The following is a 25,338-nucleotide window of genomic DNA, read 5'->3' on the forward strand; positions in this document are numbered from 1 at the left end:
CTGCTATCTGTATACCAAAATTCACGATACAGCAGAAACCATTGATGAGTCGAATATATCCAGCTCACAATTGCTATTTGTATTGGTAAACATTGATGAGTATTTGGAAATTATAAGGAGATTTATACAGAAATTCAATATTGAGCCGGCTGGAGCACGGGGATGCTGGGCTGTAAGCGACTACAGTTTAATTGGACACCTATTGGGATCGGCAGTAGATTATATCAAGGAAACAATACTTACATCACACATCCACAGTCGCAGTTTCAGAAATCAAAATTATGTTTTGGCAAGTCTGATAGTCGATACCTTTGGAAATATGCTAAAAGAGACTGTAGGACCTAATCCAAATGTAATGCTAATAAAAATTCTCAAATTACCCAGGGTTTTACAAAACAAGGGATTTAAAACAATGTATGATAAAGAAGTTTTTAGAAGAAATGTCGTTACCCAGCATTTTATCTACAGTGAGTACTTATCTGATTAAATTAATTATTGCAATATTTCCCAAAATATTTATTGATAAATTATATTCTATAAAAATTGATTTACTCGTCTTCACATCCATCAATCAGTAGTTTATTTCAATAGCCGTTTTTATTTTTAGTAGAATGTTAATATATTCCGAACAGAGAGTATCATGGGCAGAACGAATATTTGTCATTTTGAATTGCAGTTCCTGTATTTCTTTGTTGTTCTGTTTGATCTTCGCTTCCATCCGATTTCTTTCCTGAACTTCTAGGTCATGGTTCCTTTGAATAGTTGATATTTTCTTCTGTAATGCCTCGGAATTTCTTTGATCGGCCTGGGTTAAATTTAGTATTTTATTTTCTAGGTGCTCAATCTGTCTATTTGCGTGGTTTATTCTAATTTTTAAGGAATTGATTAAGGATTCTTTATTTTTCAGCTGGCTCTCCAGAATGTCCCTCTGCTGCTCCATATTCTCCAGTAAAGTGTTGGTTTCAGACAGCTCTAACACCTTAGAATGGATTCTATCCAGCATAGAATTTCCTGTTTTCACATTGGAAAGCTGGGCCATAATTTTCAATTTTTCTTCATTTTTCTTGGCCGTTGAGATCCTATCCTCATGAATCATCTGTTTCATTTCCTCAACCAACTCAACCAACTCTTCCGGATTATCCACAACCCTTGTCCTTAGCATTGTAATGTCTTCTTTCAAACTATGCTCCATCATCTCATAGGAACACAGCTTATCATTAAGGTTGTTTCTCTCCTTCTTCAGAACCGTAAGCTCCTCTACCTTTGTTTTCTGAATTTGATAGAGTGATTTCAACTCACTAGAAATTTCGGCAATTTCTTTGCTTAGACTGCTGAACTTCTCTCTGTTTTCTGCGCTCATCCTACTACTTTTCTCAATTTCCTTCAAAAGCTCGTCTCGAACTTGCTTATATTTGTTTTTGGCCAGATTATTTCGATCTGCAAGTTCTGAGGCCGAATTGTAGATATGTGCCTTAGAATCCCTAAACATGCTAAAGTTAACCAGATAGCTTAATATTGTAACAAATCTACGAGAGTCTGGAAGCAGGTCGCGTACTGTAAAGGTGATTCCCATGTGCTTTAATAAATTAGACATTCCTCTAATACACTTGAATATTGCCTCTGAATCATCATTTACAAAGTGCTCACCTGTGTAGAGGAGTAGGATATCGTTATAAAAACGATATACAGCTGGTGCAGACGGCTTTAGGATATCACTTGAGGTAATGGAAATTTCCAATTCGTTAAAGTAAGCAACCATGTCCTTGACAGGAAGAGTTGGAAGATTGTATGTCTGCATTTTAGAAGGGCTAAATAAATACATTTATTATTGAAGACAGATATTTGTAAAGCATTTATTCAATATTCTTTTATTTAAAAATCCTCATCTATTGTAAATGTAAATTCATTATCAATCCCTACATATCCTTTCTGATAATTGGCTTCTTTCTTATCAAAAAAGTTTGTCTTTCCCTTAAGCGATAGGTTGTCCATAAATGGGAATGGATTCTCCGTACAATATATCTTGCTCTCCCCCAATTCGTAGAGCAATCGGTCAGCAACAAACTCAATATATTCACCCATCAATTGGCAGTTCATTCCAATCAAATTCACAGGCAGACTTTCAGTAAGAAATTCCTTCTCTAATTCTACCGCCTCCATTACTATGTCCTTAATAACCTTACACTTGTTATTGATGTATTTGTGGATCAGACATGCAAAGTCACAGTGCAGTCCCTCGTCCCTGGAAATCAGTTCGTTAGAAAATGTCAACCCAGGCATCAGGCCTCTCTTCTTGATCCAGAAAATAGCTGCAAATGACCCCGAAAAGAATATCCCCTCAACACAAGCGAATGCTACACATCTAGTGTCAAAAGAAGAATCAGAGGATATCCACTTCTGAGCCCATCTCGCCTTCTTCCTTATGGTTGGGATATTTTCTATGGCATTGAACAGGAAATCCTGCTCCTTTGGATCACTTACTAGGGTCTCAATCAGTTTGCTGTACATTTCAGAATGAATGTTTTCGATTGCTATTTGGAAACCATAGAAGCACTTAACCTCCAAGCAACTGATATCGTGGGTAAATCTCTCTAGAAGGTTCTCATTTACTATTCCATCCGACGCTGCAAAGAAAGCTAGAACATGCTTTATAAAAAACTGCTCATTCTCATTGAGTGTCTTAAACTCAACAATATCTGTCGTTAAATCAACCTCTTCCACAGTCCAGAAGGTGGACTCGTGTTTCTTGTAGAAATTCCAAATCTCTGGAAATCGTATGGGGAATAAGACATATCTTTTTAATTGATCATCTAAAAGTGGTTCGTACGTAGAATCAGCATTGTCGCCCTTCATAACCTCTCCATCATCGGCACAGATACTTTTTATTTGTTTCACTTTCATATAAGGGTCTGTAGTTGTGTATGGACTCTCATAACTATCTATTATTTCCTCAACTACCAGTTCTTTATTCTTCAATCTCTCAACTGCATCGTTACCCCTGATGGTATTGCTTCCATTCTCATCTACAATAGACGGTTGTGAATGATTGTGCACATGGTATGTGTTTGACTCATTCAGAGTGGAATTGCTCCCATTTGCTTCGGCTTTATTTTTTTCTAAGTCCATCTTCTGATGAAAATTTCTCATATTTATACTTTTTTTGGAGGGAAAATGGGAGGGAAAATGGAACAAACAGAAAAGTGAATATTACTAATTTGGACATGCATGATAAACAAACAGTATTGTTCATGAAAAGTACAGATGGTAGAGTGCTTTAATTTAGAAAACATAAATATCAAATTCTCTCAGTGGAAAATTTATTTTTTCTTGACTATCTTCTTCATGAAGATGGTGGAGTCATCATTCGGATATACTTCATTTGTATCAGAAAATATCAAACCTCCATTGTTTTCATAATGGGCAAGGTGATTGGATCTTCGTCTGGGGAGTTTGGGAAAAATGTTTGATTCTGTTTTTAAACTGGTTAGTAGAGGCTTTGAGGATGCAGCTGTGAATATATTGGATTGAGGTATGCATGTGTATATATGCTGAGTGTTCATGGTAAAGATGTTGTCCCTGCCCTATCGTGAGTTTGTGCTGTTTAACTTTAAAAGGTGATGGATGATTGTGATAGTTGTAAATTAATGGACTGGGACAGCTGGATGATCTAAAGAAAGTATTCAAACTTCGGTTATAACCATCATTATATAGCTTATGATCATTACTGCAACTGTTATAGCCACATTTTAAACTCTATATATGTTTGTCCGAATATGCTGATAATCAATCAACCTTAATAAAGTCAAATATATTTCTAGTAATCCCTTCCTCCTTCAATCTCTTGGAATTATTCCTCACCTTCCCTTCTTGGTATGATCAGTCACATTTCTTTTAGTTTGTACATGAATGGACACCAATGCTTATGTTATCTGCCACTCAGTGATATTCAAAAGAAGAATAAATAGTTTGTAGGTTTCATAACAAATCAAAACAATAACTTGTTTTATCAAAAATTGATATGTTATTAAGAACCAAGAAACAGTAACAAAGCCCCTATATCGTGAAATATTTTATGTGCTAAACACCTATTTACAAATAAATTAATGTATATAAGATTGATTATTAAAAAGAGACTCATTTTCAATACATGGATACTTATTTATTATTTTCTAATTAATCACCGTTATCTCACTTAGAAGTGCAAGATTAATAAATCATCTCTCGACAACTAGTATAAGCATGTGTCAACCGCATTTAATATTTTCATGACTGGTTCTTGGTAATCAATAGTTGGTTGTAGTTAGATTACCAGCCAATAGTATCTTTCTCCATTTTAACATATTTAAAAAACATTTCCTATATTTTCAACCAATCAGCTTTTAATCAACTCTCCTCTGATACGTGTTTCAAGGGATACTTTGCAAAAAATTCAGTTGGAAATTACTGAAAATGCCAGCTACAAAATTCAGCGAAGATGAATCCAATACAACAGAAAATATACCCTCAAAGAAATCAATACTTGCCTACCAAATAATAACTAAAAAGTGGGGGAGTGGGAATAGCAAAGGACAGTGTAATGAAGAGTTACATGAAGCCGAAGATAATCTTCAGTACAATACCCAAAACGAAAGTGCTAAGGAAAATATCAATAAGATGACCCAAGAAATGGATTTCAAAAAGAATTTTTCAGACAATAGCCTGTCTGAAGTGGATAAGAACAACACACCTCAAGTATTTGTTTCCAAGCCAGGATATTTTATGGAGCTTGATGATAACTACGAAGATACCGATTCAATTGCAGTTGAGCAGGCTTCCTGCGGATTCTGCAATATAAAGCCAAAGTTCTCTCTTCTGAATGAAATTTACACAAAAAATACTGTAGAAAAATTGACGAAAGCAAAGATTACCATAGAACCTTCTCTATTTAGCACATATACTTATGTCCACTCAGACAATAGACAACTCTTATATGCCAAGCGTACAATTTGTGGATTCAATATTTATTCATTTGAGGATAGAACTTTTATTGCACATATGAAGTCAAATCTATTTGGAACAAAATACACTGTTGAGAAAAAATATCTTTTGGACAGTATTGAAAATAGAATACCAAGGAGTGAAGTCAGCAAAAATGTCAACTTTTACAACATTGGAGAGGATAGCAAGATAGATACGACTATTGATCGGAATTTTGAATCAAGTCCATCAACACATGCACATACGGCTATTCACCCGAACAGCTTTGGTAGTGGACAGATATTCTCTCCAAACCATCCCCATAGTATCTCACTTTACAATAATCCCGCAGATTTTTGTAACTTTGAAGTATTCTATGATGTCACATTTTTAAAAAGAGATAAGCCAAGGTCCTTTATCATTGATTACGACAAAATCAAGCTTACGAACAAAAGCCCGATCTACAACCCAGAAACCAACAGCTATTCACTTAATTTTAGTGGGAGAGTCACAACAGCCAGTGTAAAGAATTTTCAAATTATTCATCCATTGGATCCGACATATATTACTCTTACGTTTGGTAAGGAAAACAACAATGTATATATTCTGGACTACACTCATCCATGGAATATTTTTAGGGCATTTTGTGTAGGGTTGACCGCCCTGGACCACAAGCTCGGGTTTGATTAAATTTTGTTTTGTGTATTTGGTTTAGTAATTATGATTTTATCACATTTTCCATAAAGTTTTAAGATAAAGACAATATTTATTGTTAACTGAGAAATTGGGAATATTCCAGACGGTGTTGAAAGCCTTGTGCAGCTGAAATCCATATATTTGAATAAACTATATCTCTTCATTCATATGATTTCCATAATTCCATCCCCTTTTATAGATGATAATTCGTTGTTCAAGCCTTCTAAATTCATTTCACATTTCTGATGAATTCTACTTTGTGGTTTCATCGAAGTATATTTCTCAAATACCAACTTCGAACTATCCAAAAGAGGATGGCCAATATTCCCGGCTTAAACTTCTCCAACCTTCCAACGTTGGTACAGTTAACTTTCCATTGACAAATTTCCCCTTAAAGATAAGTTCTACGATTGTCTACAACAACAAACTGTATTTGATTACATTTGATAAAATCTATAGGTTTGAGGGAGAAATGACTACTAATATCGGCTATGCTGAAAATAATGGCCTGCATCTAACAAATAATTCCGGTTTAATTACATTTTATAAATCGATAACACCACTATCAACAATATTTATCCTAGGGAACTCTATATGCTCCATAAATACAAACTCATTAGATCTGATCAGTGAAGGTATATGCTGGAAGTTGCAATCAGGGAATTCGGACAAAAGCTCAGAACCTTTCCTTCAAGCAAATGGAATTGTTTCTGACATCTCAGTATTTAATGAAAACCTCTTCATAAGTTTCGAAAACGGTAAAGTTTTCTATATTGAAAATTGGGCAAATATGATTTCTAGTGATGGTATACTTGTCCTGACAGATGAAATGTGCAGTGAAGAGGAGTGGACCCGAGGAATTGGCAATAGTGAGACTGCTTCAATGGGGAAGCATTGCGCTAATAGTATAATACTTGTAAGGTGCATTGTTGATTTTAAAGAATCTATTATTTCTACCAGAATCTCCACAAACATGATAATTTCCAGAATTATTAATAATAAATTAATCAGGATAGAGTTTACAAAAAGAAGGGATATTAATCAGACGAAATGGGTTACTAATGCATCAAATACTACTTGTGGAACTAAAGACTTTACAGAGTCATTGCCCAGCAATAACTATTCAGCCTACGATATTCGCCATACATCAATCCCTTCAGATACCCTGGATTTTTTGATTATGGGAGATCAAGTAATTTTATATACAAAAAAGTCTGTAATATTTTTTGATACGAACTTGATGCTTTTAAGAATAGAAAAAACACAGATGGAGATTAAAGAAATACAGATTCGCAAAGGTGAAATGTTTATAGGATATAGAAATGGAATGATTGAAATCAAGTCGTTGAAACATCCATAACAGATCATTTTCGAGTGAAATATTCATAAATATTAATACCAATCAACAAATAAACATTGCCAGTACCTTCGTAGTTTCGATGAGCTACCCATAAAAATACAGATATCTATTCCGATAGCGTCTGGGAAATAGGTACAAACATCAGACAGTTGGTATTATCTCTGATTTATTTAATCATCCTTGTTTCTCTTGGCTGCTTTAGCCATATTTCTCTTGAGCGTACCAAAGATCTTGTATGACTTCTTTCGGGTATCTTTTCTTTGTCTTCTTGGAATAACAGTAGCTTCTTCACCAGTAACTCTCCTAATTACAAATGGTCTGGCAACAGCTCTAAAAAACTCTTCAGAATTATATAGGTGTGCCTTAACAACTGTTTCGTGAGAACCAAAGCCTGTTCTCAATGAATGGACAAATATTTGGGTCTTGGGAATAGAATAGTTCTTGGATAACTCTGAGGCAATCGTATCCTTGGTTGGAGTAGACTGTTTTGCATGAGTTGCAATCAATTCCATCTCCTTGCGATTTAGAAGTGCATTTGTAAATGATTTTGAGACACTAAGTGTGATTGGCATTAGAAGGGCACAAAAATTTGTTAAAAATTTTTGGAGCTTGGAATGCAAGACTTAATAGATGTGTGCTGATCGGATTTAAAATATCCAGCTATTCTTGAATATCAAACAAAAATTTGACTGAATAATTTTTAACTCACCAAGTATATTCCCATTTGTCTGAAGATAATAAAATAGTTCCAAAATGTGCTTGGAGAACTAAAGAAATACAACCAAAACATTGGAATAAAAGCTATTTATTAAGTCTGTTACAATAACTTGATTGATCCCTGATTTGTTCACAATTCACAACCAGTTGACCATCCAATACTTCTATTGTTGAATAGGATTTTATTCGTTGGTATACTGGTCGACTTCCATCCTTTTAATCTGATCAAATACCTCTTTCGTTCTCATCAATCCCTCTTTACTTTCAGACTCATCCTTATCATTCAATTTATTCAAGCAGAAATCGAGGGCATAATAAGCATACATTTTGGAGGCTTCCTGTTGCAATTTTTGAACTACAGATGTGTGAGTTGTAGGTGTGCAGTTTGGCGAGGGTTTGTCTATTTCGCTCTGGAGCTGATCGAGTATATCGTTGAGAGATTCCATAACTAAGGGGTTAATAGAACAAGGAAATAAGATAAGTAGCGTTATTTGTATTGCATTCACTTGAGAACATCATGAATTTATCGAACTAAATTAAACATATCTAATATTTTCAGCCCCTTCTTGAGATGCTTATACTTTCAATACTTTTAGTTATTATTTTACTGATTGGATATCTCAAAAGAAGTCTATTTTACAAAACATCACTAGAAAAAGTAATTTCTGGAACCAAAATCAGTAATGGCATCCCTGTTGGATCATCTTAGACACATTTGTTAAGACATCTGGCCCTTCCAAAGTCAATCCTATTCGTTTCCAAGGAAATACATTATTTTCCCATCCTGTTTCCAGCAGTCCATTTTAAGTGCGAGAGAACAGACTACGATTTAGTTATTTATATTGACAAAGAAAATAGATTAAACAAGGAGAACCTTAAGGATTCTAAATCAGCTGGCAACAAAATCAAAAGATCAAATTCCACGATCGTTGTATCCAATTGCAAAGTTTATTTAGAAAGCATTCAACATTCAGAGATATATTTTGAGCCAGGGAATGCAATTACAGAAGAAGTATTCCATAGGGGGCTGCTTTATTATAATGATAGGCTCAACGATAAACAGTGTCTAAATTGAGTATGTTTCGAAGAAGTTGGAACCTGATCTCAACAAATATAGAATAATTACCTGCAATTGAATAAAATTCCAATCAGTCTACAGGTATCTAATGGTTGAGATACAAAGTCATAATATAAATAAATAGTAAAATTATTTATTATTGATACAGACACAATAAAAATCTCCCGGAATAAAGAACACAACTTTTTGACTATAAAATACAAAAAAATATATGTTTAATCTGTGAGACATACTGCTAAGTCATTTATAAAGTTGGGAAACCTCACATATGTTTCTGAGATTAAGCTATCACCCTGTATTACAACTCCAGAACCCTGAGCATTATGATGGAGATTTAAGCTATCTTCATTCTCACAAGGCGTTCTTGGTATAAATTTATTTTTTTCAATCACCCTCGAGTATTAATGGTATTGAATAAATCTCTGGTTAAATTGTTTGAGGAAACAGAGCAGCTGAAAAAGCGTCTTAGATCCATGGACTTAAGAATATTTAAGGCAGAAACCAAATATCTGTATGAAAATATGGGCATGCCGATTACAAAGCAAGTTGAATATTACATAAATGGAAGAGGGGAGAAGAAAACATCTATAAAAGATTCGGACATAAAGGAGAGTGATCGACTCTTTGCAAGGAACTATCCATCCAATGAGTACTGTGGAGCTAGAAATTTGTAAATATGAAATAGAGATTAAATGAGCTCCGATAACTTGTTTTTATGCAGGAGATAATATTCTACACAAGTGCTATTTTATATACGATATGGAATATCAAAAAGCCATTGTCTCAAACATTTGTTTTAATTAAGTGATTTAATCATTAATTTAGAATAGTCATGTGATGAATGGTTGATTCATTTATATTGAAATCTGGTAAAACTTTGGTATTCTTCCACAGTATATTAATAAAATGATTTATTCAAACTTTCCTAATCAATGATCCCTCCTTTTCATCATCAATCTGATAGCCACAGTCTCTAACCTTATTTCTTACTGAATCACAAAGTTCAAAATATTTTTTGGAATCTACCTTGTTTTTGGCAGCCAATCTGACATTTGATCTAAAATCATTTAAAATATTGGCCATTGTGTCCAATGCTGCCTGAGAGTCTGGGTTATGGCTCTTCATGCCATAGTGCTCCAACAATCCAAATATTTTCAGAATGCGTTTGACGAAGTTATTGATGGTGGTCAGAATATCGGAGTGTAAGAGCCTTAGATTGATGTTGGCGGTTGTAATAAGACTAAGAATAGCATCCAAAGCCTTCGATGTGTTCAAGTTGCTACAAAACGACTCATCAACAGTAGTCTTGCAGCCTTTAAGGACATCATAGAGAGATTTGTCCAAATCATTAAGAGAAGATCTAATCAGGCACCTTTCACCGATCACCGTCGAAAGCTTATCAGAACTCATCTTCAAATCATTCATCTGATCTAGAATCCTACAAACCCCAATAGTTCCGGCCATATTATTTATGCGATCCTGAATTATTCCATCCACATTCGAAATGAAGTTGTACAGTTTCTTTTTTGTGGCCTCCGCTCTCTTGATTTGCTCTGGATCATAATTCATGGGACTATTCCATGAATGATGAATAAACATAATTCGGAGAGCTTCTGGAGAGCATTCCTTTAAAATATCTGAAATGGTCAAAAAATTTTTCAACGACTTACTCATTTTACGACCATCAATGTTTAGGTGGCCAGTGTGTAAAAAATACTTTACCCAACTGTCAGATGATGTGCTGAGATCTTTCTCGTCATCTGGCATAGTATTCTTCTCAAGCCCATTCACTTGTTCATTATTATCCCCATCAAAATAGGCATGACATTGAGCTATTTCGTTTTCATGATGTGGGAAACAAAGATCTATCCCTCCTGCATGAATATCTAACTTGCTCCCAAAGACTTCTGATGCCATAACTGAACACTCTATATGCCATCCAGGCCTTCCAAGACCCCACTTGGAACTGTAGGAAGGTTCATTCTCTTTTGAGGCCTTCCACAGAACAAAATCATCCTGGTTTTTCTTAATGTCTGAATTCAAGACTTCTCCTTCCATCACAGATGGTATTGGACTAGCCTCGGCATTCTCAGCTGCAGCTTTAATGGTTTCAGGTCTCAGCAAGTTATACCTGTGCGATTTTTTATACACCTCCAGATCGAAATAAACAGAGCCGTTGAGTTCGTATGCAAAGCCCTTGGACTCTAATCTTTCGATGAATTGGATGATTTCAGGAACATATTCGTTGACTCTTGTTATAAAGTTGGGTCTGATGACATTAAGATTCTCCATTTCCGCTAGGAATTCATGTTCAAATTTATCAGCCAGTTGCTTCCAGGGAATATTATTCTCATTGGATCTGTTGATGATCTTGTCATCTATGTTGGTGATGTTCATTACCAATGTAATATTATATTTGAAATACTCCTGCATTATTCTTCTCATAATATCAAATGAAATGTAAGTTCTAGCATGACCGATGTGAGGCAGGTCATACACAGTGGGTCCACATATGTACACCTTAATATCATTGGGATCCTTTGGTTGAAACTTTTCCAGCTTTTTAGAGAGCGAATTAAATAAAAACAAATCTCCCATTCTTTGGGGCAAGAAAGTGAAGTTATTAGCCAAATAATTGCACAGTTGTGGGTAAACTGCTGTATGCACTAGATGAATACTTTGGCTTTGTTGCTGGAAGATGCAAAACCACAGATACCGTTTTAGCATTGCTTTTGAGAAGAGTGTTATTTATGGATTTAAAGTAAACATAATTAAACCAACATCAAAATTTATATTCCTATGGATTGTTTTATTTATTTTTCCATAGAATTTCACAGATCCCTGCTCCTGAATCACTCTTTGGAATGTTCTTTTTAAAATCAATAACCAAAATATCCTCTAGGGCAGAATCCTCACTGTACAATCTGTTAAAGTCCACAATATCCAAATACTCCTTTTGGCCAACATCATACTTCATGATTTCGTCTATCTCTTCCCCAATCAGTGTGTCTACACAGGGCTCATCGATATATGGCTGGCATCCACCCATTATTTTGTAAATTTCCTTTAACACGCCTCTGCACAGCTTATGGTCCTTATTCAGATCAAAAATACAGAATAAAAAATTGATCCGCTCAGACTTTGGGGTTTTTCGATGAAAGATGGCCAGAAAGTCCAAGAAATATGCAAAGTTCATCTTTTCATACTCGTTTATCGTCTCCTCAATGTATGATAAAATAAGAGCTCTGAATGGATTTGAAAAAAATTCTGGTATCATTTGGAAATCGGTGAACGACAAATAGCCTGTATTTCTTTTATCCAAAAACATAAATCGTTCAAATAATCCATTTATTTCTTCAGAATCGAAAACAGTATTTTTCTCCAGGAACTGCAGCTCCTTATCTGAGAGGCATTCTGTAAGCAAGTTATACATTTTGGGGATGAAAATATCTCATTCTTTTGAGGTAGCCAGTAATGGAAAACTGCCTGACTGGGAATATAAAGCCATTATTTACATCAATTGATATTGTTGTGTCTAAATTATTGCAAACAAGATTATAATTTGATCCAAGCCTGGAGAATAGAGCGCTTGGGCTTCGAACAATTTACTGCATCCTGGATATTATCTGTACTAATAATATACCATATCCAAGGAGTGATTTCGTGTGCTATATAGTTGTTATATAATTATTTATTTCAAGCGATTGGAAACAATTTTAAAGTTTCTATATCTCACCTGCATATTTTCCACACTTTGAAGAAAAGAAACTGTACTGATACAATTATGATCCAAATAAATCTTTAACCAAATTTCAAATCAATGTATTTCTTAAGAAGCTTTGATTAGTTGCTTATAAACTTTATGGTATTAAAAATATAGTATAAAGGGATATAACACCACCAATTCCAAATTCAATTGATCTTAAAATTAAAAAATATCATCATTTATTTTTAACTATGGATTTAATTTTTTCAATAAAACCCCTACCACCTTCGAATCTGTCCAGAAATCCAGAAATAAATACATTCGACTTTTCTTCCCAATACTTAATAGCCATCTTTATTTCCGAAGCAATCCCCAATATCTCGGTATTGACTTTATCAGACAACTCCTTAATATCGTTATTTACCTTTTGGAATTCAGAGTTGATCTTGTTTTTTATCTTCACTCTACTCTCCTTCAGAAATGAAATATTAAGCTCCTTGCAGGAGATTCCTTTGAGAATCTGTCTACGCAAGAATATTTCATAATCTTTTATGATCCTCGTAATCAAGCCTGTTGTGGAAATTCCATCCGTTCTCATTGTTGGAATAAACATTCTTTTCTGCTTCAAACTTTGGTATATATCATCAGATGTTGCCGACTTGTAGGGAATATCATCGTGTGCCACAAAATCTATGCGGTTTTCAATCAAAAAATCGTCTGTAATGACCCAGGGACACCCCTCAATAACTTCATCAACATATCCACAATGACGGACACTTTCATACCTCTCCTTCTCATTCATTACTGTAACACCCTTTAGGCTTTGGGTGTCTTCGTCATTTGTTACTCCCACAAGTAGATGTACATTTCTAAATAGGTTCTTGGCCTGCTTTAGTTGTCGAGCATGGCCGTAATGAAACAAGTCATATACACCATCACAGTATATTCTCACAGGCCTGTTGCTGGGTATTTTGTATTTTTGATCGGCACGAGTAAAGGTATACTCAAAAGTGCCCCTTTCAGGATAAATTGGATACTCTTCAGTAAACATTTCATTGGCTTGTTTGGATGATACCTCCAACTCCTCTTTCAATAAAGCATCCTCGCAGGAGTCGGACTGGCTGGCTGCTTGGTTTGGAGTAGATAGGGCAGAATTGATGTTCTGCTTCTTCGATAATTTGTTTTGTTTTTTTCTAGCCATAGGGAGGTAAGAAAAGATAATTTTTGGAAATAGCAAGCCTGTTGTCCTAATGAGTGTAATTTGGAGATCCAACAACTTTTGGCTGGGGAGAAACACCAACAGGGAGTTATACAAAATCAGTTATGAAAAATATTACAATTTAAAATCAGAATGAGCCCCATTTGGGCATATAAAAGTATCTTTATGATGAAGAAACAGCTGTGCAATTGGAAATATAATTTATTCTCTAACTACGTTTTTATTTAGTCTAACCTTGCCCTTGGCCTCAAAGTAGCCCATCTCAGACCGTTTGGCAAACTTAACCCTTAACGCAGCCCTACCTGTCTTCTTTTTTGGCTTTTCCATTTTAGGTGTCTTGGGTGTTTGTGCTCTAACTTTACCAGCTCTGTTGATCGAAATAGCAGCCATGTTGGGGATGAAAATTTTTCAAAAAAGTTGTAAAATAATCAGTGAGACACGGAATGGCCCTGGATATAACATAGATTTCTGGCAGCTAATTTGCAATAGCAATGAATTGTTTATTAAACTAAGTTGAGTGGCCACGTCATCATGAAGTGGTTGATGAGTTTCAGAATGATATATTCCACCCATTCTGACAATCACCTTCAATTGGCTCTATACCATCTTTTTTAACGATACATTCAATCTTACCACAATATATCTCATTTACTCATCGCTATCCCTTGAAAATATATGAATACATTTTTGATTTTAACAATAAAATATCGGATTCATTGGCATATCAAATTTATTATTGAATATTTATTTCATATTTGTGCTAGAATGCACAATTAACAATCTAAAATGGGTGTATGCTAACAGGATGTTAATGCTTTGAAGATCATTTAGAATCTATAAAACTCTTGGAATCTGAATTTCCATATACGCAGTATCATAGTCTGCGAATAAAAACTTTATGGATAAAATATCCTGTGTAAAGGCAAATATAACAGTGGCTATACTTGTAACAATCCCATGAAGGTTGTTGGCCCAGCCATTGTTGCAATAAAATTCTAGTCGAGAATATGTTAGATATTCAACCGAAATCTCAGTTCTTTCTTCAATGTTGTTTGTAGTATTTTTGACAATCAACTTGTCTTCAGTAACAAAATGGACTAAACCTCCAGTAAGGTGCACTATTGCTGACTTCGGAAAAATGAACTTTACTAAAAACCTATGGATGTTCAGGATCTGAGGTTTTTGATCCAAATAAGAATACTTGTCAGAGGTGTAACCCATTAGAAATGGAATCTCAATATATGTTGGGAATAAAATAAGCTTCATATCTCCCGTAAATTCAAAAACATCATGCTTCTGGGATTTTTTAAAGTCACTTGTGCCCTGGATTTTCAGTTGCAAAAATAGCTCGATTTCAGTTGCTGTTTGAAAATTATCAAGATCAGAAAGTCGAAAAATTTTAAAGGAGCCATCCAAAATGAATGTATTTGTTTTGAGGAGTTTGATATTCCTTTGTAAATCTCCAGCATTAATAGCAAATGCTGTTAATCCATTGATACTGTAAACATTTTGTGGAATTGAAATGAATATTGGATACTGTGTTTTCGTAGTAATATTAAAATGATCAAATGCTATTTCGATATAGAGTAGGTCTTCTGGGTCAAAGACCGTAAGAAGCTTTGAGAAAAAATTCATGTCTTTCACAATAAGAATGATCATCTCAGGGTTGGAATTTGGAAATTTTGAGGAATACAGTTACGGAATACTTTTGAAATATGATCAAAGTAGATTAATCCACGGGATTCAAGATAATATTTTATGTGCTGGCTTGAATATCTAGAATAAATCAATATATTTATAATCTAAATTTTTTATGATACTAATTAATTAATAAAACATTTTGTACTAAGTTGGTTTGGACGAATTTTAAAGAGAAATTCTATGTACTATTTAACACATATAGAAACCTGTAAGTTCATTTATAAAATATAAAAATGCATTCGAGAGCCATTTTATTTAGATTGAGAGGATCATCTAGAAGATTAAAACTGTTGCATATTTACAATAAAAGTCTGAATCTTCAAAACATTCTTTAAACTTATGATTTCCCTTAAAATAAAAATAACTGGTAATTCCTTTTGTATATAGATTAATTGAATCTTATTATTTAAAGGTTGGTGTATTTACTTTTGTGACTTCTGCTTGCTATAAACATCCTCCTTTCTCCCATTACAATAAAAGTTGGGATCTACAATAAGTTGTTTAATCCCAAATATTCTACCTTATAGTTATTTTATGAATGTTAATTATACTGTTGAATAATAAATATATTATACATAGTCATTGTAATGAGGTTCCATTTCATAATTATCATCATATTATTGATCAGATATCCAATCCAACATAAAAGAGTTTTGCTCCAGGTTTTATTAGAGAACTATTTAATTTATCAACGATGGTAGTAATTTAATGGGTTTTATGATGGGTCAAAATATATTAGTTGATTTAAATTGAGTAGTATGTAACTATGGGGTTGAGTCATGATATTATATTGGTTAGACATATCATGACATTCAAATTCATGACTCTTATTGAGAAATAAACTTCAAATACTTATGATGCATGTATTGGTTAGCAGATATAATAATGAGCAGCTGTATTGTTTAGTTTAATATAATGAAACTATCTTATCAAATTTTAATTCATTATATTCCATATAGTGCAATGAGTATTATCTCTATTTTAGTCAACATTGATGAACTTGTCAACGCATTAACCATTCTAATGCAAGATCCTTTGCATATGAATTAACATTGTCTATTACCTAGATTTGCATTTTCATAAATATCGATACATTCAATCAGAAACGACACTTTGATAAATTCATGTCTGTTGACATGATATTAGTATTATAAACATATGTTCTATTGTCATTTGCATTATTTAAATATTATCACTCAATGGAATCAAGTAGTAATGAATTGATTGAGAATTGCAAATACTGGGATTGTTATATCTTTTTAGAAATGATATTTTATTATAAAAGCTTAATATATTGCAATTAACACACCTGGATTTAACCTTAGTGAAAATGGACAAAATCTAAATTCATTCGAAATATTTAATATTCCCTGAACGAATTTATAGATAGAATTTTATGTTTTTTAAAACCATTGGTCATGGATGCTATGGATAAATTGAGTAACTAAATAATATGCATAATTACTGTAGATGTTGATGATATTTAACTAATGTCGATATAACAATTAGTTATTTGGAAAAGCAAAATCAAATATATACAATCATAATAGTGAGAATGTAGTTGATTAGAAAATAACATATATGTCACAATTGAAAGTATTGAGTATTTTAAACAAAATTAATATAATTCATTAGTATTTAATTATATGGTTCTACAATTTGAATTTGTTGCTGAACTATATTATGTTATTCTGAACATCTCAAGCCATCTGTACTATTTGTGCTCATAGATTTATTTATATATTTAAATTAAAAACTTTAAACCTATAGATATTGTCAGGTTTAAATTATAATCAATACACATCTCATGTCCGGACATATTGAATCAACTAAACTATTGTATGGTTATAAATTTCCATAATACTTTTTGATTTCATTAATGATTCAACCTTAGAAATTCTGTGGTATTGAAATTTGCCAATCATTGTAGTTTCCAATTAACACTAAATTTTTACAAAAGATATCATATTATATTTTCCAACCTTAATCACTTTATAGTTTTAATTCTAAGGGAATGGTAGTATTTACATATATACTATTAAAAATATATTGCATGTATAAGTGTTTCTCTTATAATTTAATTATGGCATTAATTGTTCTATGCACCAAGAAAATTTCTGATGATATACAACTATAGCATACAAGATTTCAATCATTTGGCATACGTTGGAATATACCTTTTATAATAAATATTTTAGAAAGAAATATTGAATCTATCATGTATTAAGATATGATGTTTAAAATATTCCAGAAACAATAATACAATCATAGTAACAATACACAAATATTCAAAACCTAATTCTTCTAAAGACAGTATGGAAATTTAAGAACAGGAATATAGCATATTTATAGTCAATTCCTTTTGTTATGAAAGTCTAGTGGAAATCAAATAGTAGTTGATGAGCATATTACAATCCAAATTTTTACAGTTGGATTATAATATACTTGATCAGTATACTTTATTTACAATAAAAGATATGCTATGAATATTATACTCACTGTATAATGTAATGGATGAATTGCTCATAGTCAAAAAGTTAAGAGAAGTCCTTCAAGATATTCTTTTTAAATTATGGATACAGTATCTTAACAGTTTATATGTATCACTTAATCACTTGATTGCCAATGGCATATTGTTAGACTGTATGTGAAAACTCTTGTTTCAAATAATATATATCATGCCATAAAATGATATGTAGATAATGAATATTTAATTGTAATTTTGTTGATTATATAGTTCAACCAAAAATTTGTATTGTACATAGTATCTATATAATATTGTGTTGATATATTTGATATACTCTATTTGAATTAAAAACCGAAACTGTTGTTAAAATACATTATTTTCAGAAATATTCTTTAATGAACAGATTTAGAAGCATATTATAAATTTTGTGCAACTATATTATATATTCATTTTAAATATTAACGTTTTAATAATTTAAACAATTTTCAGCTTATTAAATATCAAAATCGTATATGCTTGGAATTGATTAAATGGTATGGCTTAAAACCAAAACAATACTTTAAAGTATATTACCTATTTAAGTGTGAATGACCTCGTAAGATCCATTAGTAAAAAAGTATTTGGATTATGATATGAAATGCCATAGACTAAATTAAATCTTGTTAAAAATATAGTTCATAATCAGCTAGGTGATATATACATCTATACACTCACGTTATTATATGGGCCATGTTTATATCTGTAGGTTCAAACAGTTTCTAATTACATTTACAAGGCCTCTCCCACAGTATTTAACTAGTTTGTTAAGACTCGATTCTGTGTTGGACTAAAACAAAAGGTTTATATAATATTTATTGAGATATCTGTATTGGTCAGTTCTTATACAAAAGACGACATTTTTCAGATCATTAATAGGCATATTCGTAGTTGTTGATAGTTTTAATATCATCAATTCAATATTAAAGTCATTGGCATAAATTAATAAAATTGATGGTTTGTATATTTGTAAAAAAAGAATAGTTGACCATATCTTTTTTACAATAAAAATTCGTGTCTAGACTTTTATTGGCAGATCAATCAGCGATAAACAAATTGTTTATGAGCCTAAAAACATATATTCATTTATATCAAGTGAAATTAAAATATAGACGAATTTCTTAATCAATAATGTTAGTGATTAATTTATGTTGACATTAGTCTTAAAAAAAGATTAATAATATATGTGTGTGTAAACTATAAGTACAATTTCATCAATGGCACTGTGAACTGCTTAATTGTTATCTATAGTATTATTGTTTTATGACTGCAAATTCACAATGGATAATATTACATCTATACTTGATAAATATTTATAACAACCAAACCATAGTATGATTTCATATTTGTGATAGAAAGGCTAGTTCCCAATAGACACTTTACTTCATATTGGAAAACCTAATCAAGTTATTTGAGATATTATGAATCATTCAATATTTTGATTTCCTCTAAGATCTAAATTCCATTGGGCTCAACATAGAAATAGTATGTGAATGATATTTCCACCATATATTTCGATTAAATGACTTGAATGCATTATGTACATAAACATTTATTACCACTTTCATGAATAAAAAATCTATATTCCATAAGAAACTACAAGTATCAAGCATTTTTGACAGTTATAAATATTTGATAGATTTTCAGGTAACGCACTAGACTTGTACAGTTTGCAACCAGTGTTGTTTATTCTAACTTTGCAGATATTTTATAATCAGTTTTGAAATATCTTGGAATATATAAATTAGGAATACATCGTTAAAAATTGTAGATGGAATGAATTATATACAAAAATACTTAACTTACAGGCTTTATTCTTATAATTTCTGGCAGCTATCAAGAGTGTATCGGATTACCCACTATGGATTTTCTAAAACAGCTTAGAATCAGATCTTAAGCATTCTTTGTCGTTGTAGCTTGCCATCGATGCGAATGCATCATCTTATTTACATAAGTTGTTTTTTCTAAATACTTTCATATGTTTTTATATATATCTGTGCATTAAACTCTTAAATCTCCTCATCTATATTACTAAATTGATTAGTATTTTTCAATTGAACAACTATCTCAGCGATTTTAATATCATCATCTCTTTCCAACGATATTCTTCCGGATATTACTTGATATGTGCTATTGAATATGTTGTTCCCATTGCATGATGTTCTGTTAATATATGACATTTACGTCTTATTTAATGCCTTTACTATTGATTTGATATGTGTATCTCTTTAAATATCACCAATTGATGCCGACGAGTATTGTTGTTAATACCTTCTGAATATCTGTCAAGTGTTATATTCTAGATTGTAGTTTGCAATAGATAGATATGGAGGTTAACCAAATATGCTTATATATTAGATAAATTTTGTGTAACAATACTAATGATTTTCTCCTTTCGTTTGAATTTTGTTTTTTTCTCCCTTATGTTCAACTATTTTGAGGAATATGAGCAGTCTAAAAATACAAATCAGTTTTGGACAATGAAGGCCGAGGCACTTACTTGGACGAAGAAGTTTACAACTGTCCACACCGGTGATTTTTCTTCAGGACATTGGTTTTCTGATGGGGAGCTTAATGTGTGTTACAATTGTGTTGATAGACATGTATTTAGAAGCAATAGTTACGAAGGATATTTAAAAGAGGCATTCCAGAAATATCCGGGCAAGCATAGCAAGTCTGAGATGGATGAATCTCAAAACCTAAGAAATTTCCACAATACGAGTGAAGACTACAACACAGGTACTAATATGAGGATGCCCCATAATGTTGAAGTTAGAACTCACGATATTTGTGACAACTCTGCTGAAGACTTCGTCCATGCTAATGATTCCACCAGAAGTTCTCCTATCACGGGAGATAAAGTTGGGATTGTTTTTGATGATAACTCTGGAAATTCATATAAATTCACATATTCAGAAATTTTGGAAAATGCCCTAATGATCGGAAATATTCTGAGAAAATCCCTCAAGAAGGGAGACTGTGTGACTATTTACATGGGAATGTCACCCAATGCTGTTTTTACCATGCTAGCATGTGCCCGTCTGGGAATTGTCCACAATGTTGTTTTTGGTGGATTTTCAGCAGATTCATTGCGTATGAGGATTGAGGACTCCAAGAGTAAAATGGTTATTACAGCTGATGTATGCCGAAGAGGAGACAAGGAAATTAGATTTATTGACACTGTTGCAGAAGCTTTAAGAGGGAGCAAAGAAAGCCATACTAACGATTTGACTGGTGATAAAAGCTCTACAGTTGATTTGGGAAATGGTGCTTCAGAAAGCATAAACCAAGTGGAAAAGTGTAAAGTTCTAGTTTTCAATGAGTTACCCCCATTAAACAATCCTGAGTACATATGGATTAGTGATGTTTCTCACGATTGTAGTTTTTTCCCATGTGTTTCAGTCAATTCAGAGCATCCTCTTTTTTACTTGTATACCTCAGGCTCTACGGGCAAGCCGAAGGGTCTTGTTCACTCGACTGGTGGATACTTGACCTACGCGAATTACACGACACGTGCAGCTTTTGATGTTGATGAGACAGATGTATTTTGCTGTACGGCTGATGTGGGATGGATCACGGGCCATACTTATGCAGTTTATGGTCCTCTGAGTTTAGGTATAACCACAGTTTTGCTAGAGGGATTGCCAAACTATCCCAGCTATGAGAGATATTTCAAAATTGTAGAGAAATATAGAATTACACAACTCTACACCGCACCAACCACAATTAGAATTCTAAAGAGGCATTTTGAAACAAGCCTGGATGTTGAGCCAGCTTACGACCCACATGTGTGCAGTAATTCAGAGGTGGAGGATATTCGCAAGCCCACAGAAGGGAATAATCATTCAATATTGGCAGAGAAGTTGTGCAATATGTCAACAATGAAAGCCTGCTCAGTATCAAGCAAATATGATCTGTCTAGCTTAAGACTACTTGGATCTGTTGGAGAACCATTGAATGAGGCTGCACGCGGTTGGTTTAGTAAGAGTTTTGGCAACCTACATGTTGTGGATTGCTATTGGCAAACAGAAACCGGAGGTGTTGTGATTGCTTCTTTTTCAAATGCCAAGCGATGCAAGCCAGAATGTGCCGGAATGCCAATGCCTGGTATTTTTCCGATGGTTACTGATGTGGACCCTGGACTTTCAGCCAAGACCACAACCTTGGATAAAACAAAATCAATCTACTCAGGCAATGCTGGTGGCCAGAGATCTAACTTGGGGAAGATATACATCACAAAAAGCTGGCCTGGTATTGCAAGGAATATTCTAAATGACTCTAACAGATATATTTCATCGTATTTTAGGACTGGATTTTATTTCACTGGAGATGAAGGAGTAATGGATGAAGATGAAGACGTTTGGATATTGGGAAGGGCAGACGATGTGCTAAATGTGTCTGGGCATAGAATTAGCACTGCAGAGGTTGAGAGCGCAGCATGTACTGATTCTCATGTTGCCGAGGCAGCAGTGGTTGCAAGACCACACAAGATCAAAGGTGAGTGTATAGTATTGTTTGTAGTATTAAAGTGCCAAAAAGATTCCACCCATACCTCCAGCCCAAAGACTCCAAACGCATCATTGGGCACTGTTATAAAAGAAGTTATTTCAAACAAAATTGAAAAGGATAATAGCACTGACACACCCAATGTGATCGATTCCAATGATCCGCTGATTTCTAAAGCCCTGTTTGAGTGTAGGCTGTCTGAAGAGCAAAGCATCAAAGATAACATTTCCAAGACAATTTATAAGAGAATTGGCGGACTTGCTAAGCCTGAGACAGTTCTAATTGTTAATGGGATTCCAAAGACAGCAACAGGGAAGATATTGCGAAGGGTTTTGAGGAATATTATTTTGAATAAGGAGGTGGGTGATTTAAGTACCTGTATTAATCAAGAGGCTATCAAGGATGTTGAGAAAGTATATAGGGAATCGTTGATTCAAAAGAATTAACCATATTGCAATGTGTATTTTTATAAATAAAGTTTCAGGAGACGATTTAGTACAAATGGTTTAAATGAATTGATTTATTAACAAAACATGCATTCAGGATTTTGAACGGAATGTTGATTTTCCAGGCTGTTTGACATTGGTATAAAAAGCTATGATAAAATAATAAATTTAGAAACATGGAGACTTTGTAATGTTATTCATTATTATTTTCATGAAGAAATAAAAACGGTCTAGGTAAGGATCGAACTCACAACCTCACGGTTAACAGCCGTGCGCGCTAACCGATTGCGCCACTAGACCTTGCATCTGATATAATAATTATACAAATCATCTGGGTGATGTATGTATAGAATGTCAAATCTTATCACGATTGTTTGCCATAGGTATCATATCTCCCCACAATGAAAACCTTCATTACCCCTGCAAAAATAATTTCTTATTTTTGTTTATTAGCATACCCTTATTTTATGCCTTGCTCTACTCCTTCAACTGTTTCCTTTAAGTATAGAAATGGAATAATTACTGCGGCAGATGTATCTGTTTTATACGGTTCTCTAATTCTCACCAGAATGGAACGTATTTTTATAATAAACAATTCTTCCATTGCATTTTCTGGGTCTGTGGGTGATTCTGAGGCGTTGAAGACGTTTTTACGGGAGGAGATTGAGAACGATCCAAGAGATATAGACTGTAGAGGAATATACAAGCTAATCCAGAGATACCTGTACATGAAAAGAAGTGAAAATAAGCTGCTTCAGTGTAGCTGTGTAATAAGTGGGTTTTTGAGTGAGAAGACATCTATTGCAGAAAATAATACATCAAACCCATCGCTGTTTTTGGGATGTATAAATAGTAAAGGCAACTTTTGGTTCGATGACTCAATTGCCACAGGAATGGCCACACATCTGGTCCTGCCCCTTATTAGAAGCCACGATACACAGAATATGACAAAAGAGGAAGCTGTCGAATTCATGAAGCAGTTGTTAAGAATTTTGATATATAAGGATTGTACTGCATCCAACAAAGCCCAGATTGTTACTGTGGATGACTGTGGAGTGCAGACAGATGTTCTTAGGATTGACACCAATTGGGATTTGGGCCATAAAGCAAATGAAATACTTCTATAAATCAATAAAACCATACTCTAATAAAAATTTGTTACTTACAAAATGCTCAACCTGTTCTATTTATAAATCATTACGAGGTACCATGCCATTCTTTGAATATACTTGCTACTTTCTGATTTCATTCTAATATGTTTTCGGCTACCATTAAATTATTCTAGATACATAGAGAAGAAAATAATCATTAGTAATTTATTTAAAGCTTCTTGGAGTCTACATCATTTGTAAAAAATGTTCCCGTATTCGCTTCACATTCCTCAATCACAGGGCAACGAATCTTTAGGATTTGCAAATATCCCACTATATCTCCTGGGCTAATCTGATATGGATTTTTGGGAGTATCATTTTCTTCTGGAAAATTCATTCTTTCTTCAGCACATACAATCACCTTGATTTCACCCCTATAGTCAGAATCAATAACACCTCCCAGTGCACGTGCATGATGTTTGGTCATTAATATGACATAATCTTTAGGACAAGACATACTTATGCCAGTTGAGATAAATACGGGCATCGAAGGAACAAGCGTTACCGCCTCTATTGCTCGTACTTCGTATCCCCTGGGTGTAAACGTTGGAACGAAAGCCTTTTCATTTAATTTTTTAACTTTGAACATTATGGGTAAAAGAAGGGAGTATATTTAAGAATATCATAGATGGTAGCTCCTGGACAAGCTATATATGTGATTGATATACACTTCTGTTAGATATTCCTGTTTGGGATTTAACCATTTGGAATTTGTACAATTCCCCCACCATATATGGGATAGTTTGGATTGAACTGCACCTATATCTGTGGAAATTAATTCACTTATACCCTAGCCAAAATATTTCTCTTTGAAGGTTAGTATTGGATATTTTGGTAAAATAAACTATTACTTCTTTCTCACCCATGAATTTTGATAAAAAAGTTTCTATTGTGCCAAATACCATCGTATCAAATACTATCGATGTAACGCTCTACGATGAGGGCCACACAGTAGCCAGTGTTATTGTAGAACGATTAGAGCAGACAGCAGAGTTTATAGCATATAAAGTGGACCATCCCACTGACAAGTTTGTAAAGTTGAAAATACAGGCCTCCGAAAAAAAGAGTCCCAATGTCTTGTTAAAGGATTGCATAAGTGGAATAGTTAAAGATGTGGACGATTTAATTGCCCAAGTAAAGCAACATTTATAAAATCCACAAGCTTGATTAAATCATAGGTATCTTGTTAACGGGGGTTTGATTAAAATTTTGTATCTTTTTCAAAATACTGTCTGTCTAGATGCTGTGTGTGATCACTGGAAATAAATGTGGGTGTCTAATAAAGCCAACTATAATATT

At 33.5% G+C, this 25,338-nt stretch overlaps 1 protein-coding gene, 1 non-coding gene and 2 pseudogenes across 2 annotated transcripts; all 4 read right to left on the reverse strand.

The window, feature by feature from the left end:
- Positions 1-571: 571 nt before the first annotated feature.
- On the reverse strand, positions 572-1,360 carry LOC147073007 (uncharacterized). The gene has a single exon (XM_085945678.1). It carries the CDS (start codon positions 1,358-1,360, stop codon positions 572-574), a length of 789 nt encoding a protein of 262 aa, XP_085801804.1.
- A 512-nt stretch (positions 1,361-1,872) lies between these two features.
- On the reverse strand, positions 1,873-3,126 carry LOC147073008 (uncharacterized; annotated as a pseudogene).
- A 6,596-nt stretch (positions 3,127-9,722) lies between these two features.
- LOC147073009 (uncharacterized) lies at positions 9,723-11,405 on the reverse strand (annotated as a pseudogene).
- An 11,709-nt stretch (positions 11,406-23,114) lies between these two features.
- On the reverse strand, positions 23,115-23,188 carry TRNAN-GUU (transfer RNA asparagine (anticodon GUU)). The gene has a single exon. It is a non-coding gene; the product is annotated as a tRNA-Asn (tRNA).
- Between the last annotated feature and the right edge of the window lie 2,150 nt (positions 23,189-25,338).

This window comes from Rhyacophila brunnea, unplaced genomic scaffold, assembly GCF_057557595.1.
Source record: "Rhyacophila brunnea isolate RB1 unplaced genomic scaffold, BYU_Rbru_1.0 scaffold_188, whole genome shotgun sequence".
NCBI lineage: Eukaryota > Metazoa > Arthropoda > Insecta > Trichoptera > Rhyacophilidae > Rhyacophila > Rhyacophila brunnea.